General features: G+C 42.3%; 1 protein-coding gene and 1 pseudogene across 1 annotated transcript; one reads left to right on the top strand and one right to left on the bottom strand.

The window, feature by feature from the left end:
- The first annotated feature begins 30 nt into the window (after positions 1–30).
- On the top strand, positions 31–1,113 carry LOC6541382 (thymidylate synthase). Its single transcript, XM_001968459.3, has one exon. The coding sequence runs from the start codon at positions 147–149 to the stop codon at positions 1,059–1,061; it is 915 nt and encodes a 304-aa protein (XP_001968495.1). The 5' UTR covers positions 31–146; the 3' UTR covers positions 1,062–1,113.
- An 8,942-nt stretch (positions 1,114–10,055) lies between these two features.
- LOC6541731 lies at positions 10,056–17,759 on the bottom strand (annotated as a pseudogene).
- Positions 17,760–19,107: the final 1,348 nt, after the last annotated feature.

Genomic DNA, 19,107 nt, shown 5'->3' with positions numbered 1-19,107 from the left:
GAATGGATGTAATCGAAAGTTATCGAGTTATCACTTACCTATCTGGTCGATTCGAATGTTGAATATTTATCGACTAGAGCGATTACAAATTCCCTCCAATTTTTAAGCATCCACGTATTTTGCCGGGATTATAAACTTTTGCGATAATGGTAGAAACGCCAAAAAAAGATGAAACTGAGCAGCAGGCGCCTGTCAACCGAGATGAGATGCAGTACCTGGATCTTCTGAGTGAAATCCTCGCAAATGGAGAGCAGCGGATGGACCGCACGGAAGTGGGCACGCTGTCCATGTTCGGTTGTCAGATGCGCTTTAACATGCGGGAGTCCTTTCCACTGCTGACCACCAAGCGTGTGTTCTTCCGCGCAGTAGCCGAGGAGCTGCTGTGGTTCGTGGCGGGCAAGACGGACGCCAAGTTGCTGCAGGCGAAGAACGTGCACATCTGGGACGGGAACAGCAGCAGAGAGTTCCTGGACAGCCTGGGGTTAACGGAGCGTTCCGTTGGCGATCTGGGCCCGGTCTACGGCTTCCAGTGGCGACACTTCGGGGCGGAGTACGCCACCTGCGACGACGACTACAGCGGCAAGGGAATCGATCAGCTGCGTCGGGTGATTGACACTATCAAGAATAATCCCTCAGATCGGCGCATCATCTTGTCGGCTTGGAATCCTGTTGATATGCCAAAGATGGTCCTGCCACCGTGTCACTGTCTGGCACAGTTTTTCGTCTCCACGCGCGGTGAGCTATCGTGCCAGCTCTACCAGAGGAGTGCCGACATGGGCCTGGGCGTACCCTTCAATATCGCCTCCTACGCCCTGCTCACCTACATGATCGCCCATGTGACAGGTCTGAAGCCGGGCGACTTTGTCCACACCATGGGCGACACGCACGTCTACCTGAACCATGTCGAGCCGCTGAAGGAGCAGCTGAAGCGGACACCGCGACCCTTTCCCAAGCTGAACATAAAGCGTCAGGTGCAGGACATCGATGACTTCCGCTTCGAGGACTTTGAGATAGTCGACTACAATCCATATCCCAAGATCAAAATGGACATGGCCGTGTAGGCGTCTTTGAAATCATAAGTTATTATTATATATGTACAATAAAAATCACCACTGAAATATTTTTTAAACACATCATTTCATAGCTTTATTTGAATAAATTTTTGCTTTCATTCATCGTGTGTAGTGTGTGTTTGTTGTTTGTAAATTCTCAGAGTAATCCATAATGAAGTTTTTTTTTTTTTTTTTTTTTTTTTTTAAATGTTTATTATTATAAAGCGACGAATCCGTACATGCAGTACTAGTACCATAACATTGCAATTAAACATATAAATAATATAACCAAACTTCTCACTTATCGTGGGAAGACTAACAACAGAGTCTCAAACGTCGAGGGGGTCTTTAAAGCTGTCCAATTGTTTTGGCAAAGCCCTTTCTTTTAAGCCTTCTTAGAGGCCTGGCAGGGAGTAGGCGTCTTGCTAGCATGCTGTGGTGTCTTTTAAGCCTATCACTGTATCTGCTTGTGTGCCTTGAGATCTGTTCTTCCACTGTATGCAGATTAAGGTCCCGATGAAGGGTTGAGCTACGTACATAGTATGGGCAGTTGGTGATGGCACGCATTGCACGATTTTGCAAGACCTCAATGCGTTTATAGTTCGATTTTGCAGCAATACCCCAGATCTGCACTCCATATAGCCAGATCGGGGCTATACAGTGGGCGTATACTGCCCTTTTGGCTCTAAGTGTCATGGTGCTTCTTCTGTTGATCAACCATCGCAGTTGTTGCATTCTCTGACCGCATCTCCGTGCCGCAGCTTTTAAGTGTGGGCCAAAGGTCAACCGTTTGTCAAGGGTGATCCCAAGGTATTTAGCCTGCAGAGGTTGTTCTAGGGTTACGCCATCAAATTGTATGGGTGGTGTGCGCCTAATGAGAGTCTTCAAGGTGAAACAAGGATTGATGGTCTTATGTGGATTTACCTTTAAGTTCCATCTTTTGCACCATGCAGCCAAAGTATTGAGATACTCTTGGAGGCCACGTGCTGCCTCAGTGCAAGAACTGGAGCTGTATAACAGTGCGATATCGTCAGCGTAAGTGGCGAGTAGGGCCTTCCTGGGAGCTTCCATATGGTGCATATTTGGGCAAGGCAAATCCGCGGTAAATATTGAGTAGAGCAGCGGGCCGAGGACGCTGCCCTGCGGAACTCCAGCTCTCATGTAGCAAGGGGTTGAGTAGGTGCTTCTGACCCTGACCATGAACTTCCTATCTTCCAGGTAAGATTTCAGGACTCCATAGTATGGTGCTGGAAGCAGCTTTTTTATTTTGCAGAGTAGGCCGATATGCCAGACTCTGTCAAATGCTTGCTGCATGTCAATAAATACAGCATTGCAGTATTCCAAGTCGTCAAACGCCTGAATAATGTGCTTAACCAGTCTGTGAACCTGCTCCACAGTGCTGTGTCCCTGTCGAAATCCAAACTGGTGATCTGGGAGGATACGGCGCTCCTTAATAAAGTCACCTAGTCTGTTGGCAATCAGCCTTTCCCATATCTTGGATAGCGAAGACAGCAGACTTATGGGCCGATACGATTCCGGATCCTCTTCAGGTTTCCCAGGCTTATGTATCATGAGAATTGCTGCCATTTTCCACTGCTTTGGGAAGGACTGCACCCTAAATATAGCATTAAATATTTTCGCCATGTATAGGATGGCTCGGAGAGGTAGCGCTTTTAACGTGGCATTACAGACATTGTCGATGCCAGGAGTCTTCTTTATTGGCATTGATTTAATGACTTCGGCAATTTCCTCAACCCTGATTGGTTTAATTGGTAGCGACATTTGTAGGGGTATCTCTAGGCTGTCAAGCGTCTCTCGATTCTGCTCCATTGTAGCGAATTGGTAATGGGTGAACCTAGTCTCCAAATGATTTGCAAAGGAATTGGCCTGTTCCTCCTCGTTTTTAGCAAGTTCACCTCCCGGGCATCTAATGGGTACCTGTCTGAACGGTTGTCTTTTGAGGGATTTGGTGGACTTCCAGAGTGAATACCCAGCATCCACCGTATAGTCCATAGAAGCCAGCTTCTGCTCAAAAAAGATACTTCGAAGGTCTCTTACCACATTTCGTAGTTGTTTTGCAGCACGGTTCCATAAGATGCGGTCCCAGGGATCTTGAGATCGGATTGCTCGCCTTCTGAGTCTCCTTTTCTGTGTCAGGAGCTCTCTAGCCTCTCTTGTTAGGGATATTCCATAGGGGGTGCCTGTCCGAGGAACAGAAGGCGTAGATGCAGTCGCAGCCCTGTGAATACTTTGCGTAAGGTGATCAACAGCCATTTCAATTTCTTCACCAGAATTTAGCGTGATGTTCAACGGGATCATGCTCTCCAGTTGTTGACTAAAAGCGAGCGGGTCAGTGTGCTTGTTGACTAATCGTGGACTTGGATTCACATGGGTACTATCTGTCACAATACTGATGATCAAAGGCAAGTGATCGGAGTCCAGATCCCAACTTTGTGTTATACTTGTTAGGGAATCTGGTATACCATGATGCACCGCGAAGTCAATGCAGGAAGGCGTATGACTGGGTACATAAGGATACCTGGTTGGCGAACCAGTTGCAAGTATCTTAGCTCCAGTGATAGAGATGGCTTCCGCTAGCTCACGCCCCCGGGGTGAATTGTAGGTGTCGCCCCAAAGCCAGTGTCGGGCGTTCCAGTCGCCACCAATCATATACCGTTGGCCGCAAGAGCGTATTGTGTCAGTAAATTGTCTTTCGTCGATACTAACACTGGGAGGACAGTAAATGGCGCCGAACTGCACGTCACCCAGTCCTGTAGCTACTTTTACTGTAGACATTTGTATGCTGCGTGTCTCTATGACCCTTTGCGGGAAATGGCGAAGAGTTGTCCTAACGAACACGGCTGCTCCACCAACGCTATTATTATTTTGCGATGGCCTAAATGCTGGATAGAAAGCATAACCATATATCTTAACAGTATCCCCTCTTTTAATTCTAAGTTCCGTCACAAGAAGAATGTCCACGCTATTATTGTGCGCGTAAAGCTCAATATCTTTAGCTTTTCTTGAAATGCCGTTGGCATTCCAAATAAGAATCTTTAGTGGATTCATTGTGGGTGTGGAGCGTTGTTAGAAAGCTGGTAGGTATGTTCATTCCCAGCTCCTTGCTTTAACATGGTGGTTATTTCAAATACCATTCTTTCGAGCTTTTCAAGTCGTTGATTGGTTTGATTTCTGTGATGTTGCTGATCTTGTTGCTGCTGTTGCAACCACATAAGAAACTGATGTTGTTGTTGTTGTTGCATTTGCTGCTGCCATTCTTGGAACTGTTGTTGTTGCTGTTGTAACAATGCTTGGACGTCAAGTGAATTATTTTGCTGAGTGTTCAGTCGTTGTTGCTGCGATAACTGTTGCGTTTGTAAGTTATATAAACGTCGCTGAGCTGGTCCATCCTTGGAGGGAGTTGTATTAGAGTATTCTTTTGCTACTGTGGCATAGGATACTTTTGTATTTACCCCAGGGCCTATAGATGGTTGATGCTGTACCATATTTTGGTGTTGTTGTGTTGGTTGCTGATCTTCAGTTGACTGGTTAGTACTCTTACGGCGATTAATCTGCACGGAAGGAAACTGTTGCTGATCTCTATGGTTGAACCCATGATTCTGCCTATTTAAGTGATTCGCCTTCTTCGCAGGCCCCATAGATCTGCGGAGAAGCTCCTGGTACTTATGGCAACCTTTATAACTAGCCATGTGATCGTGAGAACAGTGATAGCATGTGGGCAGAGCATCTACAGGACGTGTACATTGTGTGGTTTGGTGATTTTCACCACACCTGGCACAATTTGGATGTCTGCGGCAGTATTTAGCTGTATGGCCATACTCCTGGCAACGTCGACATTGTGCAATTTCACTAGACTTTCGCATCCTTTCGATCCGTATTTTCTGTCGGCAAAGGGTCTTCACGTGATAAATTTCATTAATATTAGGGCAGGGCTTAATGTTAATGAAAAAAATATTGAGTTTTTCATCTTTATTAACCCTTGAACTAGGGTTGTGAATGTGAAGTACTTCATAGCCTAAACATTTCAGATCGGCCGTTATATCTTTGTTTTGTGTGCTGTGATGTAAGTCCCTTACTACAATTCTGTGTGCTTTTTCTGTCAGCATTTGGTAAGTGTGAAACTGCATACCAATTTCATCCATATAGCTAACAATTTTTCTGTAAGTGTCACTGTCTTTGGGAAATATTCTGACTGTTTCCCCTTGGTTAGCTTTGACTACGACGTTATCTAGACTTGCCTTTTCTTGTATGAGCTCAAATAGGTCATTTAAGTTGCTAATATTAACAACAATTTGGGGTGGTTTTTTAAAATCTTTGAGTTGATTGTTGGCGTTAGATGTTTCCTGGGATTTATTGGCAGTATTGTTTTCTGCAGATTGAAATTCGTCCATGCGGGCACTAGCATCATCGGCATCCTCAGACATCATGTCTTCCCCGTTTTCTTCATTAGTAATGATGTCCGTGTCGAGAATAGCAAACCTGTTACTAGAGCTTGCCTTCTGGTTAATTGTGGGGACCAAGTGCGGGCCCTGGGTACTGCTCACTCTTTTCGGTTTAAGGATGGGGGACAGTGGCTTTGCATTTTTTCTCTTGCCTGCTTTCCGATTTTGATCATCCAGTAATCTTCTGGCAGCACCGCTTAGATTTTTTGCTGCAATGTCGGGGCTGGTCAATTGGGAACATTCTTGGTTTGCTACACTTGAACCAGAACAGATGCTGCTCATTGTGGGATTTGCCATTGTGTATATGGTGCTGCTACTGGCACTAGAAAATGTCACTGTTGTTGTGGTGGGACTGCTTTGAGACTTATTGCATGTAATGCGTTGAATTTCTGATCGGCACTCGTCTCTAATCTTACTAGGTAATTTTCCAGCTATTGAGAACATTTTTTCATGATCAATCTGCTTCTTTATAAGCTGAGAGTCATCGAAACTGTTTTCATTCATTGTTTTTATATTGTCTTAATATTCAGCAAATAATTTGCGGGCCCAAATGTCCGGAACAGAGCATAAACAGTTCGGTTTTACTGATAAGCAAAGTTTGTTTACCTCTTGTGCAGTTCTGCGCGGGGTGAGGTAGATGACTTGCCCGAAGGGCAGAAAGCACCGTTTGAATGCACTTCACCTGATGCACTTTTTGTTTTTGTCAAACTGCCGACACCGCTCAAAGCAGCGCCCAAATAAATGATTTGTGCTATTTTGAGCACAAAAGGGAATGCACCGATAAGCAAAAAATAAATCACTTTTGCATGCGCGCGACACAACCGATCTCTTTGACTGCCAGAGTAGGAATCCCATAATGAAGTATAATTGATTCTTAATAAATCTTGCACAGAGTATACCATAAATATGCTATATAAATTTGCTTGACATTTTCCGCACTTAATATTGTGATTTTGTTTTGTTTCGGTATCTTGGTTTTTGTCGTTTAAGTAATATAATGCGAATTTGAAGAAAAACGTTAAGGTTGTGTCCGTATGAGAGAACTCGACAGTAATTCAATATACAATTTATGCACTTTAATTAAATTGGAATAATTGTTTTCGGTTTTGTTCGGTGATGATTAAAGGTAAATACATATTAGCTACTACAATACGATACTGTCCACCAATATTTCGACTATGTTTTTATAACGACGAGAAAAAAGGTTGCATAGTTCTTCATACATACATATGTAATATGTGGCATAAATGTATTATGCAAGCTAACCGATAGACAAATATAAATAAGTTTGAATTATTATAATCTGTTATGTTGAATTCATATGTTCATTAACTTATGTTGAGCTTGAAAGAGCGAATGCCACTAGAGTTTCTGAGTTCAGTTAAGATTCAATATTTTTGTTTCCGTTTTGGCTAAAGTGATTCCTTCATCCGTTGCCTTTTGACTTGCGTTTAACAATAGTGCTTAAAATTAGTACCTTTGACTAAGTTCGTTTCGACTAAGATTTGGTTTTAATAAATTTATAATATATCTTAAGTGTTTCCATTTCTTGCTTGAACATTTAAACATATATAAAGAGCGTATTTCCGTCCGCAACTTACTGATGACTTGCACTACAAAATGTTATTCGATTCCTCGTAATATGATCGATAGCCGGTTCTTCTTAGAGGATGCTACAGCCGAAACAAAGATCTGGGCCGGGATAGATAGTATGTTCGTACAGTTCAAAATCAGGCAAAAGTGTGAGGGGAGGCGATTTCCTGCCCCGATAATTCAACCGATCTGGAGGCGCCAGTTCTTTGTATGTGTAGCTACGCCTAAAAGCCATCAATTACACTTCTCAAATAGATTGCAACTGCTAGACGTCAGTTTTCGTTTTGTTTTCACACGAGTGGCTCGTGGTTCTTCTGGGTTTCCTTGCTATTCAACATTCATTTAAGTGAGACTAGTGGGTAAGGATAAGAGAGTGTGTATGTGTGGGGTGTGTGTGTGATCTGTGTGAGAGAAACAGACATTTCAAGCTGAGTGTAAACGATGCAGCGGTTGCAGGGTGGCACGGTTGCATCGCTGCATCGTTTACAAGCCGCCTAAAGAGGGCGCTCTGCAGACTTCCGTTTCCGGTGGCGTCTGCAGGCATTTGCACAACCTTATTGGCTTCAGAACGCGAAGGTGCCTCGAGAAATCGATCGCCATTTATACATACGTCTTTGGTTTTTGCTTTTGTTTCGTTTCGTTTCTTTTGTTTTGGTGTAAAAGTATAAAAGTGTGCCGTAATTAAGCCATTCACTTGGTAGTTAAAATTTGTGGTAACTTGTCGATTTTTGTGTATTCGATTTCGTTCCCATGCTTGAGATCCCTCCTCAATACTCTTCCTTTGTTTTCAAGATATGCTCTTTGTTTTCGTCTTCTTTAAATGTTAACATTATTGCGATTTCCATGTAAAAATTATAAATTTGCTGGTTTCATAGTTTTCTCGATTCGTTAGTCTTTTCTGCATTTAGTTAAACATTCTTTTCTGGTATTTGTTATAATTTACGTATGTTTCTCCTCTCTTCACGTGCCATTCCCCTTCCTCGTTTTCGTTTTGTTTTGTATATTATTGTGCGGTGTTTTTGTTCGTTACCCAGTAAGTATTTAATATGTATATATAATTTAATATTTTGTATATAGTACTCATGTATATATTTAAATTTTTAAAATACTTTCTTGGTTTTCATCCATTTGTATTTATCATTTATAAAACATTTCATCTTAAAAAATGTATATAATCGATTGCTTTTTGTTGTTGTTCATGCTTTTCATTCACTTAACCGCGTATGCCTGGATATCATGTCGAAGCATGTCTATTCACGTCTATTCAAGTATGTCTGCTTTACCCCGTGCCATACGCATGCACCAAAAATTGTGCCTCAATTTTTTACATCTTGTATAAAAAACGTTTCATTTGGTGTTCTCCTTATAGCTTTTACGTTATGTTGAGTTTTCTTGAACTTGCATTGAGACTTGCTGGAAGGTTTTATGCCTAATTTATGTATGTACCTTACGCTTAAAAGCCAGAATTTCTATTTTAATTTCAGTCAAGCTTTTACGCATAAGTGTGAGTAATGTGGGGTTTTCTTTTCTTGAATTTTCTAGTAGATTTAGAGGAGTAGGGGAGAAAAAGCCGTTGAGCTCTACAAATATTGGAGGCTTGGCGTTCCGGTTTCTCTATGCACTACACACATACATACCTAATAATCGCATAATATATATACTTGAATATATAATTTGTTCATGGTAATTAGTTTTAAGTAGTATGCAATAAATTTACTTGACGTATACATGAAAATGGATTTCCGTTATTCGCATGCCATGAATTAGTATTCGTAATAATTTTCGCGGTATGTATGTATGTATAAACATTTAAAATTTGCAATACACAACATCAATATATTGTTAATCATATGTAATAGTTTTCATAAATAGTTATAGATTTTATAGAGAGATATAGCATAGTAAATGTTGAGTAACATCTCGATTTTTCCATTTTGGGCTCACGGCACTTTAAAGGAAAGGGCGAACTTGAAATTAAGGGAACAGAAAACTGCATATTATAATTACTATTTATTCTTTGCATTTAACTTCTCCTACAAGGAATTCTGTGAAGCACCATCATATGTATGTATATCGTTTCATAACTTGTCATTGCCAGGCTTTTGAAAAACTTGCACCATTCCGTCAGCTTTCTCATTCCATGTCCATTTCTGTTTATTAAAATTTGCTATATTTAGTTTGGCAATTTGTTTAATTTGTTCGTTACTTTGTGTTTTGTTATTGCTGTTGAGTTGGGCTTAAACAAATTCGTTAGGCTGAAACGCGTTTTGTCATCTAAGTTTTCATTTCATCATTTTACTTGCTCACTTGTTTGTCTAGGGAGGGACTTTGTTCTGATCTTTTTCTTTAGTTACATTAACTTCGATTGGAGTGGCGTGCTTAGCTTACTTAGCTGGCTTTTGTTTAAGCTTTACAATCGCTGGTTACTTTTTTGTTTTTAGAATTCTCTCTCTGACTCGACAGGTGTTACATTTCCACTTGGTTTCAAATTTTCTTAAATATTTATTCGTTGTATTTGAAGAAATTCTCATGGGCTGTTTCCTCTCGGCTTTTTGTCCCTCATGCTAATGTCCCTGTTAAGATTTAGATATAGAGAGTCTACATTTAAGTGTAATACCGAAGGATAGGTAATGGTTAACATATTAAGGTGACTAGGCGAAGGTTAACTGGGCAATTGAACAAATGGTAATCGAGAATAAAAGGTTTAATTGTAATATTATGCATACACCATTTATTTTTTTTTTAGCAAAAGTTGTACATTGAATTTATAAAACATAAACACGCGTATGTCTTATTTGTTTTGCTTTGTTTGGTTTTCTTTCGCATCTAGCTGCTTTCTCATTCTGCATTGTCTATTTGCAAGTGGTTTGACTATAAGCCAAACGTCTCTATCTGTTTAGTCATTCAGTTCTGTTTTCGTATCTCTTTTTATACATTTATTTATAGCTTAAATATTTGTCAAGTTTGTTTTCATTCTTTGGTGGATTGGGGCTTCTTTGCCTGCAAGTTGTATTTTTACTCTTATTTAAAAATATCCGTAGAGTATGCGTCTTCTACACCTCAAACAAAAACTTAACTATAGCATTATCTTTTCTGTTTCCCTTTTCCCCATGGAAGCTTTCTCTTTGGGAAAGTCGACTAGACGGTTTAAAAGTGCATTAACAAAAGATGTAAGTTCTACGAATTGAATCTAATCTTAAAAAAAACTATGGGGGCATAAACAAAAAAACGATTTCAAAACTTAGTCAACGTAAAAAATTATGGTTACATTATTTCAATGAAAAAACAAATTCTTAACTCAAAATGTGAACAATTCTGTTACTTTTAAACTTCTGCGCATTTCAAACTTATATCAATACCATCAAAACCAAAAACTGAGTAGTCGTTGCCTAAAATTACAAAGGATCCGTGAAATGGACTGATGACAAACCAAAGTAAACTTTAAAAGAACCAATTAGACCAGGTTGGCATATAGCCGTTGTTGCCGTTACTGTTTTTGTTGCCCGAACCTCCGCCAGCTGAATTGGCCGACATTCCCAGACCCATCCCGATGGTTCCGCCTCCATTACGCTGGTTTGCCGTGTTGGCCGAGCCGTTGCTGGATGGAGTTGCGGCGCTGTTGGCCACATTGGTCAAGAACTGGGCGAACTCCTGCTGCAGCTGCAGCTGCTGCTGCAACAACTCGTAGTGGTTCTGGGGCTTATTGTAAATAAACTTCGTGGATGTCTTCAAGATGTTGCTCGACGACGACGACGAGGAGGATGCGGCAGTGCCGATGGCTCCGGCATCGCCGCTGGACGTCGAGTGACTGCTGCTACTGCTGTTGGTGGCAGTTGCGGCCAAATCCCCAGTTGTTGCTGCAGTGCTGCTCGCCAATCTCTTAGGTGGCGCCATTGAATGTTGCTTGTTGCTCGAGGATGCTGGCTTCTGTTTGCTCATATTGCTAGTGCTATTGTTGATGTTGTGCTGCCTGTTGTTGCTGCTGTGGTTAGCGTATTTGCCAAGTTGATAGGCTGCTGCGCTGCAGCCGTTGCTGTTATTATTATTATTGTTGATGCTACCGATGTTGCTGTGGTGGTGATGATTATGGAGGACTAGACCATTGGCCGCCAGAGCTGCCGCCGCCGCATTGGCATTGACAACAGCAGCCAACTTGGTTAATAATTACGTTTGCTTGTTCTTGTTGGTCTTGAAGCTGACCTGAAGAACTCGGTTGCCAAGTGTGTAGCCGTTCAGCGATTGAATGGCCAGAACAGCCTCTTCGTAATTCGTCATGGTGACAAAGCCAAAGCCCTTGCACTTGTTGCTCTGCAGATCACGAATCACCTGGCGAAATATCACAAGAATTCAGTAGTTATCAATTTGTGCTGGATGGGAGCATGAACTCCAATTCTATTGGAACCCACCTTAACAGACTGCACTGCTCCGAAAGGCCCAAACAGCTGCCACAGCACGTTCTCCTCGGTCTCGGGCGCCAGGTTGTAGACGAAAATGCACCAGCCGGAGCTGGCAATGGTGTTGCCCTGGATCATGCCATTGGTGATCAGGTCACTGGTCAGCGGTGAGTACCGCGAGATTACAGAGCTGTAGTGTAAATTGAAATGAAAGTTTAATTACAATTAATCTTTCGAATAATTTAGTGTATGTTCCGCAATTCCTGACCTGTAACGTCCCGCGTTGGGATGAATGGCAGCTGCAGCGGCGGCGGCTGCCGCTCCGGCAGCAGCGTTGGCCGGAAATGCTCGTCCGCCACGCGTGTTTTGGGGCGCGATGTAGGCAGCCAAAGGCTGCATGCTGTTCTTATTGCTGCTAGGATTGTTGGCGAACTTGACGGTTATGGGTTCGGTGGAATTCTTCGGAGTGGTGCCGTTCAGCTCTTTTATGGCCCGGTCGGCCTCAAATCTCTGATCGAAACGTATAAAGCCAACGCCCTTGGAGAGACCTAAAATCATGTGATATGTCATCATATATGGAGTTTGTATATTTTATGCAAGCAAATATGTGCAGCGGATGAAAATTACTTAGAAGCAAGGCGAATGCGCACGATATCTGAATATGTTTAAGCCATGCGTTACTACTAACTTTTGATGAGTGTGGAATAATGTGAGCGATGCTATTTTAATATTTTTCCAGAGCGTTTTAGAGTAAAGGTTGTCAACCGTAATAAACGTCTGGTCTGAATTATTATAGCATAATAAGTGTAACTTCATGAGCGATGAACAGCAATAAAAAATGGTGAAACATAGGAAAAATAAAATAAAAACATACCCGCAGCATGTTCATCTTATTTGGTATTACATGTAAAAATAAAAGTGTAAATAAAATTTGCATTAATTATAATTCATGGAGAATATATTGTGGAGCGCCAGCAAAAATAGAAACAAAAGTGTGCCAAAACCCATAGACTAAAATTAATTCAGCAAACATTTTTTAATAGATTTTAGATTGGACATGCTCTCAAAAGCGACTACAACACCCGAAAGTCGAAGATCCTTTCAATCGTATTTAAACCATAGATATATACCATATATTCTCGCCTCTTAGGATCACAACTCACCAGTGATATTATCACAAAGAATACGCGAGGTTATGATCTTGCCGTACGGACTGAACAATGATTCCAAATCCGACTGTGTCATATTTTTTGGAAGACCCGATACATAGAGATTGGCACCCTTGATGCTCTCGGAGCTGGGGCGCGCAATGGAGACCTTGATGGTTTTGTTCTGCAGCCTGAGGCCGTTCAATGCGTTGATTGCCTTTTCCGCATCCTCCTGCTTCACATAGTTCACGAATCCGTACCCCAGACTTTGGCCTGCAACGATGTTGTATTTAATATATGCCACTATAATGTCTCATTTTGCATCAATCCTACCTGTCACCTTGTCGCGTATCAACTTGCAGCTCTCCACCTCGCCAAAACTGACGAACAACGAACGAATCTCGTCCTGCGACATCGTCTGTGGCAAGTAGTTCACAATCAAATTGGTCTTGGGGTCTGGTTCATTATTATTGTTGTTGTTGTTGTTTGCAGTGGCGTTATTGTTATTGTTGTTGTTGGTATTATTATTATTATTATTGTTGTTGCTCGCAGCATTGTTTGCTGTGGCCTGACCACCGGCCGCATTTGTCGTGGATCCGGTACCCGCTGCGGCAGTTGTTGCCGCAGTGGTACCCCCATTGGTTTGGGGCTGACTGTTGGTCACATTGTTGGCCGGAGTCGGTCCTCCTGCGGATCCGGTGGTGCTTCCCACGCCGCTGGCACCGCCCGCGCCGGATGGTGGTTGCTGCTGCTGCTGCACGGCTGTCTGACCCTCGACCATGTTGCGGTAGCTGCTGCTGAAGGGATGTGCTTGTTTAAAATCAGATGTATCTCCAAACTTAGATCTAGTACAAGCGATTGAGTCACTTCTTTCGACTCAAAAGTTTGATATAATCTTACTGATGCGGTGCAAACTAATACCACAAAGTTCTACGAAATAATTTGGAAGACTTAGAGTACCAAAGCATTAGCTAAGCCAATGAATATTCTGTGCTATTAGTTTAAACGCAGTTATTAGATGGAAGGCGATTAACTTTACAGCTTTCTTGCTTGAAAACTGGTTCAATAGACAGAAATAGAGATGGCGAGTAAATCAAATAAGTGGCTGTAGATATAATACTGCTGTGAAGTCTGCAAGTGGATAGTAATGATTAGTACAAGCTCCAGCCTGCAAATTCAGCCCTTACTTACCCCTTTCAGATGCACACTCCTAGCAACGGCAGTGGATTAAAGAAAGTCCGCTGCCCGTTCTTAGCTCCTCCTACTATAGCCTAGTTAAAAGCGCCACACCAACGATATCCACTACGTATGAGTAATGTGGTATGCCAGAAAGTTTACTGAAAGAGAAATTAAGAGAAACGAAATACAAAGTTACAATAAAAATCAATTGTTTTAATTTAATTTAACTGAAATGCGGGCTGGCCTGCACTTCTTGGAAATGGGGGGAAAATACCAAGAGTAAACATTTTGAACAAACCCATACAAATGTCGAGGCCTCTTTGGCTCTGTGGCTTGCAAATTTGCTGGCTGGGTTGGCTAACAGACTGAATTGGGCTGACTGACTGCCTGGTAAATGCAAATAAGGCCAAAATACCCGAGCATTGACTGGAAAATCGATTCAATTAAAAGTGCCCCCCTAATTGAATTGAAGGCCTACAGAAAACTATTCTTGAATTTGGCATTTCATTGACTTTCACTTAATGGGGAACATAATCAAATGGGGAATTGTGAAAAACCTGAATGATCAAGTAAAACCCATAGCTGTAAAGGTGTTATTGTTTATAGCCCAAAATAACCAACTGACGTATGGTTTCTTTTCTTAATATGTGGTTGTTTGCCATGTTCTTTCAGCGGGTCTGCTTCTTATTACCCAAACAATAAATTGGCCAAAAGCAGGCAAGTATTTTTAGCTCACATTCAAATTGGCCTTTATAATGGTGGCACGCAATTAGTAAGAATGTACGATTGAATACACAGGAAGGTTCTTCCCTTTTACCAATGTGTATACAAAAAAGGGTATCATTGAATGAAATGATATTATAATAAAGAAATAATACAAATTTCGTTGCAATTGTGATTCAACCCAATCAAGAGTATTTAATGCCTATTACTCAATAATTAATATTTTTCTCGTTGTCCATGAGTACAGGTACAGAACGTTCCACCTTGGGTTGAGTTTTCGCAACTTGTCTGGGCAGTTTGTTGCATTCAACGCCGCAAATCGTGCGAAAAAGTTATATTTTAAAAATAAACAATCGGATGGATGCTGGGACGGTGTGAGGAGATGCAGGAGCATAGAATTGCGCCGCTGCGTAGCCGGCGGGATTATATTTTCGAAAATATTTCTGAAGCAACAACGATCTGGCCGATCTGATCGCAGCTGATGCGAGAGATGCTGACGTTATGTATTTGAGGTTAAGTAGCTGGTTACCAGCGATTCGGGGAAATGCCAAAATATTGGAATATCTGTTCGGATTACATAAAGGGAGAAGATATTTCCCGCTTTACCTTTGTTTTCTGTACGGGGGAAAATCAAATAAGAGTGGTTGCTAATCGTAGGTGCCTACGCGATTACGAAACAATTTTCTGGCGATGTTTGCTTTTATATTTTTAATAATAACCGAACGCTCCACAAAACAAAAGACGAGACAAACGCAAAAATGTTGTACTCATACAAATAGAAATAACCGAAGCAAATAATATCTGGAATATTATCGATCGAATTGTGTTGATGGTGTGTGCCGTTTGAAAAATAAAAAACCAAGCCAAACCGAAACGTGAAACTAATTCGTAATAACAATAATAATAAGGAAATAAAACCGAACGGAAAGTAGAAAAGAACGCGTTCCTGCAACTCAACAGAACAGAAATAAACTGATTTGCCGAGCGGCGTGGAAATTATTTTTATGCCCCACCGACGAGGGCAATCGTACTGCGGCTACATGTCCAAGAATCGGGAGAGCAGAGCCCCAAGAGAGAGACGCTTCTTGGCCAGAAACAGAAGTCGTCATTGTCGGGTGCTCTTCGCCCGCTCGGGGAAGAGAAAGCCTCCCGATGGGAATGGATCAAACTTACACGGCTATATGTTTTCCTACAGCCAGAGCACATATATCCGCAAGGTGGATTCCTCAGATGCTCGACGGCGGAGGTAATTTATAATTGGATTTTGCGCAAAACATACACACTTACAGTGCACAGTATTTCTATAATTGCGTTATGGGAACTTGTTTTAAATTGAAATTCGACAGAGTTCCTTCTGGGTGACTCCAAAGTTACGAATGCATTTCTTGTTCCAAAGACAGCTGCGCACAATGGGGGAAATCTGTTTTGCAAAACAGTTGCTCAAACATAGTGACCATTTGTCTGGACCATCTTACTATCTAATTAGCAACCATGAATAAACATGTACTTTGATATGTTATAAAAAAAGAAATGTGCTAATAAGTAAATCAAGGGAGTAATAGTTATATTAGATCTGATATACTGCATCTATAGTAAAATCATTTTTCGTTGACACTCTTTAAATTTCACAAACTTTTTGGCAGCTCGTGAATTCCTTTTCGTTTTCAGTCAACCGAAGGAAACTTCCTATTTTCCTCCTCTTGCGATGCACGCCCCCAAAATAAGGGGGCGCAACCATTAATTTTCATTCATAAATAGTTGGAAATTGTTTCCGGCTAATTGATGGATATGATGGCACATACCTATGCAGGCACACACACACTCGCAGTCGCACACACGGATACTGGAAGAATGGGGAAGAAGTGTTCAAAGGGCAGGAACAAAACAAAAAAGTGACACACCTTGGCAAAGGCAAAGGCAGAGGATGAAAGGAGAGAGAGTGAGAGAGCGTGCAAAGGAGTTCTGGGCAAGTAACGGGTCAGCAAAGTAGCAGAACTTCTAAGGACGGCGGCTGAGGCCGCTTGCATTTGATTTGGGTGCGGCAAAAATAAACAGGATATATAGGCGGAGAGATAGAGAGAGAGTGAGAGCGCAGGCTGCAGCGGAAGCGCAGCAGTCAGCTGAGCGCGCCACAAGATATGCAATGGCCATTGAGCACCACATAGAGAGTGGGAGCCAGAGAGCGAGCTTAACTGCAAGCTGGCGTCGGCGTCGACGTCAACTGCGCTGCCTAAGCAGGGCCGCCTCAAAGGGGAGCCTCTGAGATCAGGGGCTCACAAAAACTCTTAGAAAGCCTACTATGGAAATTGAAGAATATATGTTAAAGTATACATTTGCGATAATTACACTAAAATTCTCGAATTTTGTTTCTTTTATTTCTACCAATTAATCAGGTAGGTTCATTCGTTGTAGTCTTTGAAAATCAAGATCTATGTAATAGAATTTTGTGCCACAAATATAAGAATTAGCATTAGAAAACTAATGTGTGGAAAACAAATTGGTATATTTGGGGATCGATTCCCGCTGAAGAATCCGCTCCTGTGCGGCGTTTTTTAGGTTAAATGGCGGCTGCAGGCAGCGAAATGAAAACTGCGAAGCCGGCGCTGCACGAAACGCAGCTGCATGAACTTCTGTGTGTGCGTGTATGTGTAGGCGGCAAATATATATCAGAGTGTAGAGAAATTGAGATTTCGCCGACTGCGAGCCGCCCCATTGAGCCCCGTTTTACTATTCGCACACATACACACACACACACACGAATGCAGGGCGAAAAATCGACTTTGGGTGTGGGCACTTTTGCAAATAAAATGGTGTAACTGTAACTGTAACTACATATCCGCTGCATTCTTCTTCTGTTCGCTTACATTTATTTGCCAGCGCCGCAAAGTATACCACGCCGATTTTCCCAACTCGGCTCGAAAGAAAATGGATCTGGAACTGGGACTGGAAAATGTTCTTCGTTGCAAATGATGTAGTTTCAATTTGAAAACTGAATTGAGCACGCACACACTAAGGGTTTTCGAACTGATTTCGATACTGATCCGGATTCAACACTACGTGCAAGTGGACACACGTACATGTATATGTGTATGTTTGTGGGCGTAGTTGCGTGAGTATGCAAGATGTGTGTATTTTGATACCGATATACAACAATTCAGAAACGACGACAATACGACGAGAATCAAAAAACACAACTTGCTGCCGGAGAGTGCAAGAACTAAATGATTAAAGTGTTCGATTGCCGCCAGGATAACTGCAGCCAGGACCCGCGACAGCGCTGCTGCGCCGCAGTCCGCGGCCCCAGCGGCAGAGCTCCTCCTCTCCTCCAATTGGCGTACAGTTGAGCACGGCCCCACAGAGAGCGGGAGGGGGGCGGTGGCGAATGCACAGCATAACTGCGTAGTTTTGCACTCGCATGCACAGTGGGACACATTCAATTCCTGGGGCATAGGGTGCGGACTTTAACCCTCTCCTACTTTCTTGTGTTGCAAAGATAAATCTAATATGACTTACCAAATAATAATGGTACATCTGGATATATCCAAAATGTTGACGGATTTAACGGATTTCGATCAGAATTAAACTAAAAAAACCACCGAAACCTTCAGACGAAGAATAACTGCACGCCAAATTTGTAAAGGAATATATCTTGCAATTGTAAAAAAGAAGAAATCTAGCAATTGTAAAAAATAAGCAATTTTTGAACCTGACAGTTCAGGATAAGTTTAAATGCCAATGCACTGTAGTGGGAAGCAGAAATGCTGTTTTCTTTCGAATATAAACACTTGGCAAAGTTGCACCATTGTACCTTGCGAGAAGTAACAGTCACGAAGAAGAAGCCAGAGTCAAAGGGACTGCAAATAATAAAAAGCTGCAGCCGCAAGTTGCGCAGCCTGCAACAGCTCCGGCAACATAACGGTACTCATTCGCTCGCTCTCTCTATCTCCTGGCTCGGCACTTAACCGATGTACCCTACATTTGGCTTCGCAAAACATAAACAAGGAAATGCAGCCGTGAACACGAAACGAATTGCGGTAGGTTCTCCGTTCGGCAAAGAGCGAGTCCCAAAAGAGGGGGAGAGAGTACCGAGGCTCGTAAGCCGGCCGCATTGCTGTTGTTGGAGCTGAGAGAGCCAGCATGGCACCCAAACAAACACTTAAGCAACAACAACAACGGTAGCTAACCGCTTCACTGAAGTGAAGGCTCCCAGAGGGGATAAGAGGGACTTGGCACCCAAAAGAGCGCAAGCAAGAGAGAGCACCAAAGAGCGAGAGAGTGAGAGAGAACGGCAGGAGCGTAGGACGAGCTCAACTTGACATCATCATCATTTGTGTCAAAAGACCATTGAACTTTGCGAGCGGATGGAACAGAACAGCTTCACCCCCACCCCGCCGCCCACAAGTATGCAACAATCCCTCGCTCTCCTTATTTATATGCGGTTTGTTTTGTTGCTGCTCGCACACCATCACAATAACAACCCACACGCATGCACTCACTTTGCTTAGGTGTTGGAACCCAATGCATTTCATAATGTTACGCCTTTAACCCTTAACTT

This window comes from Drosophila erecta, unplaced genomic scaffold (genome assembly GCF_003286155.1).
Source record: "Drosophila erecta strain 14021-0224.00,06,07 unplaced genomic scaffold, DereRS2 tig00000059-arrow-arrow-pilon, whole genome shotgun sequence".
Taxonomy (NCBI): domain Eukaryota; kingdom Metazoa; phylum Arthropoda; class Insecta; order Diptera; family Drosophilidae; genus Drosophila; species Drosophila erecta.
The sequence above is the reverse complement of the archived record's forward strand: the minus strand, read 5'-3'. Positions and strand labels throughout refer to the sequence as shown.

Excerpts from the sequence above, each read along its gene's own strand:
- LOC6541382 (XM_001968459.3), top strand. The coding sequence starts at position 147 with ATGGTAGAAACGCCAAAAAAAGATGAAACTGAGCAGCAGGCGCCTGTC.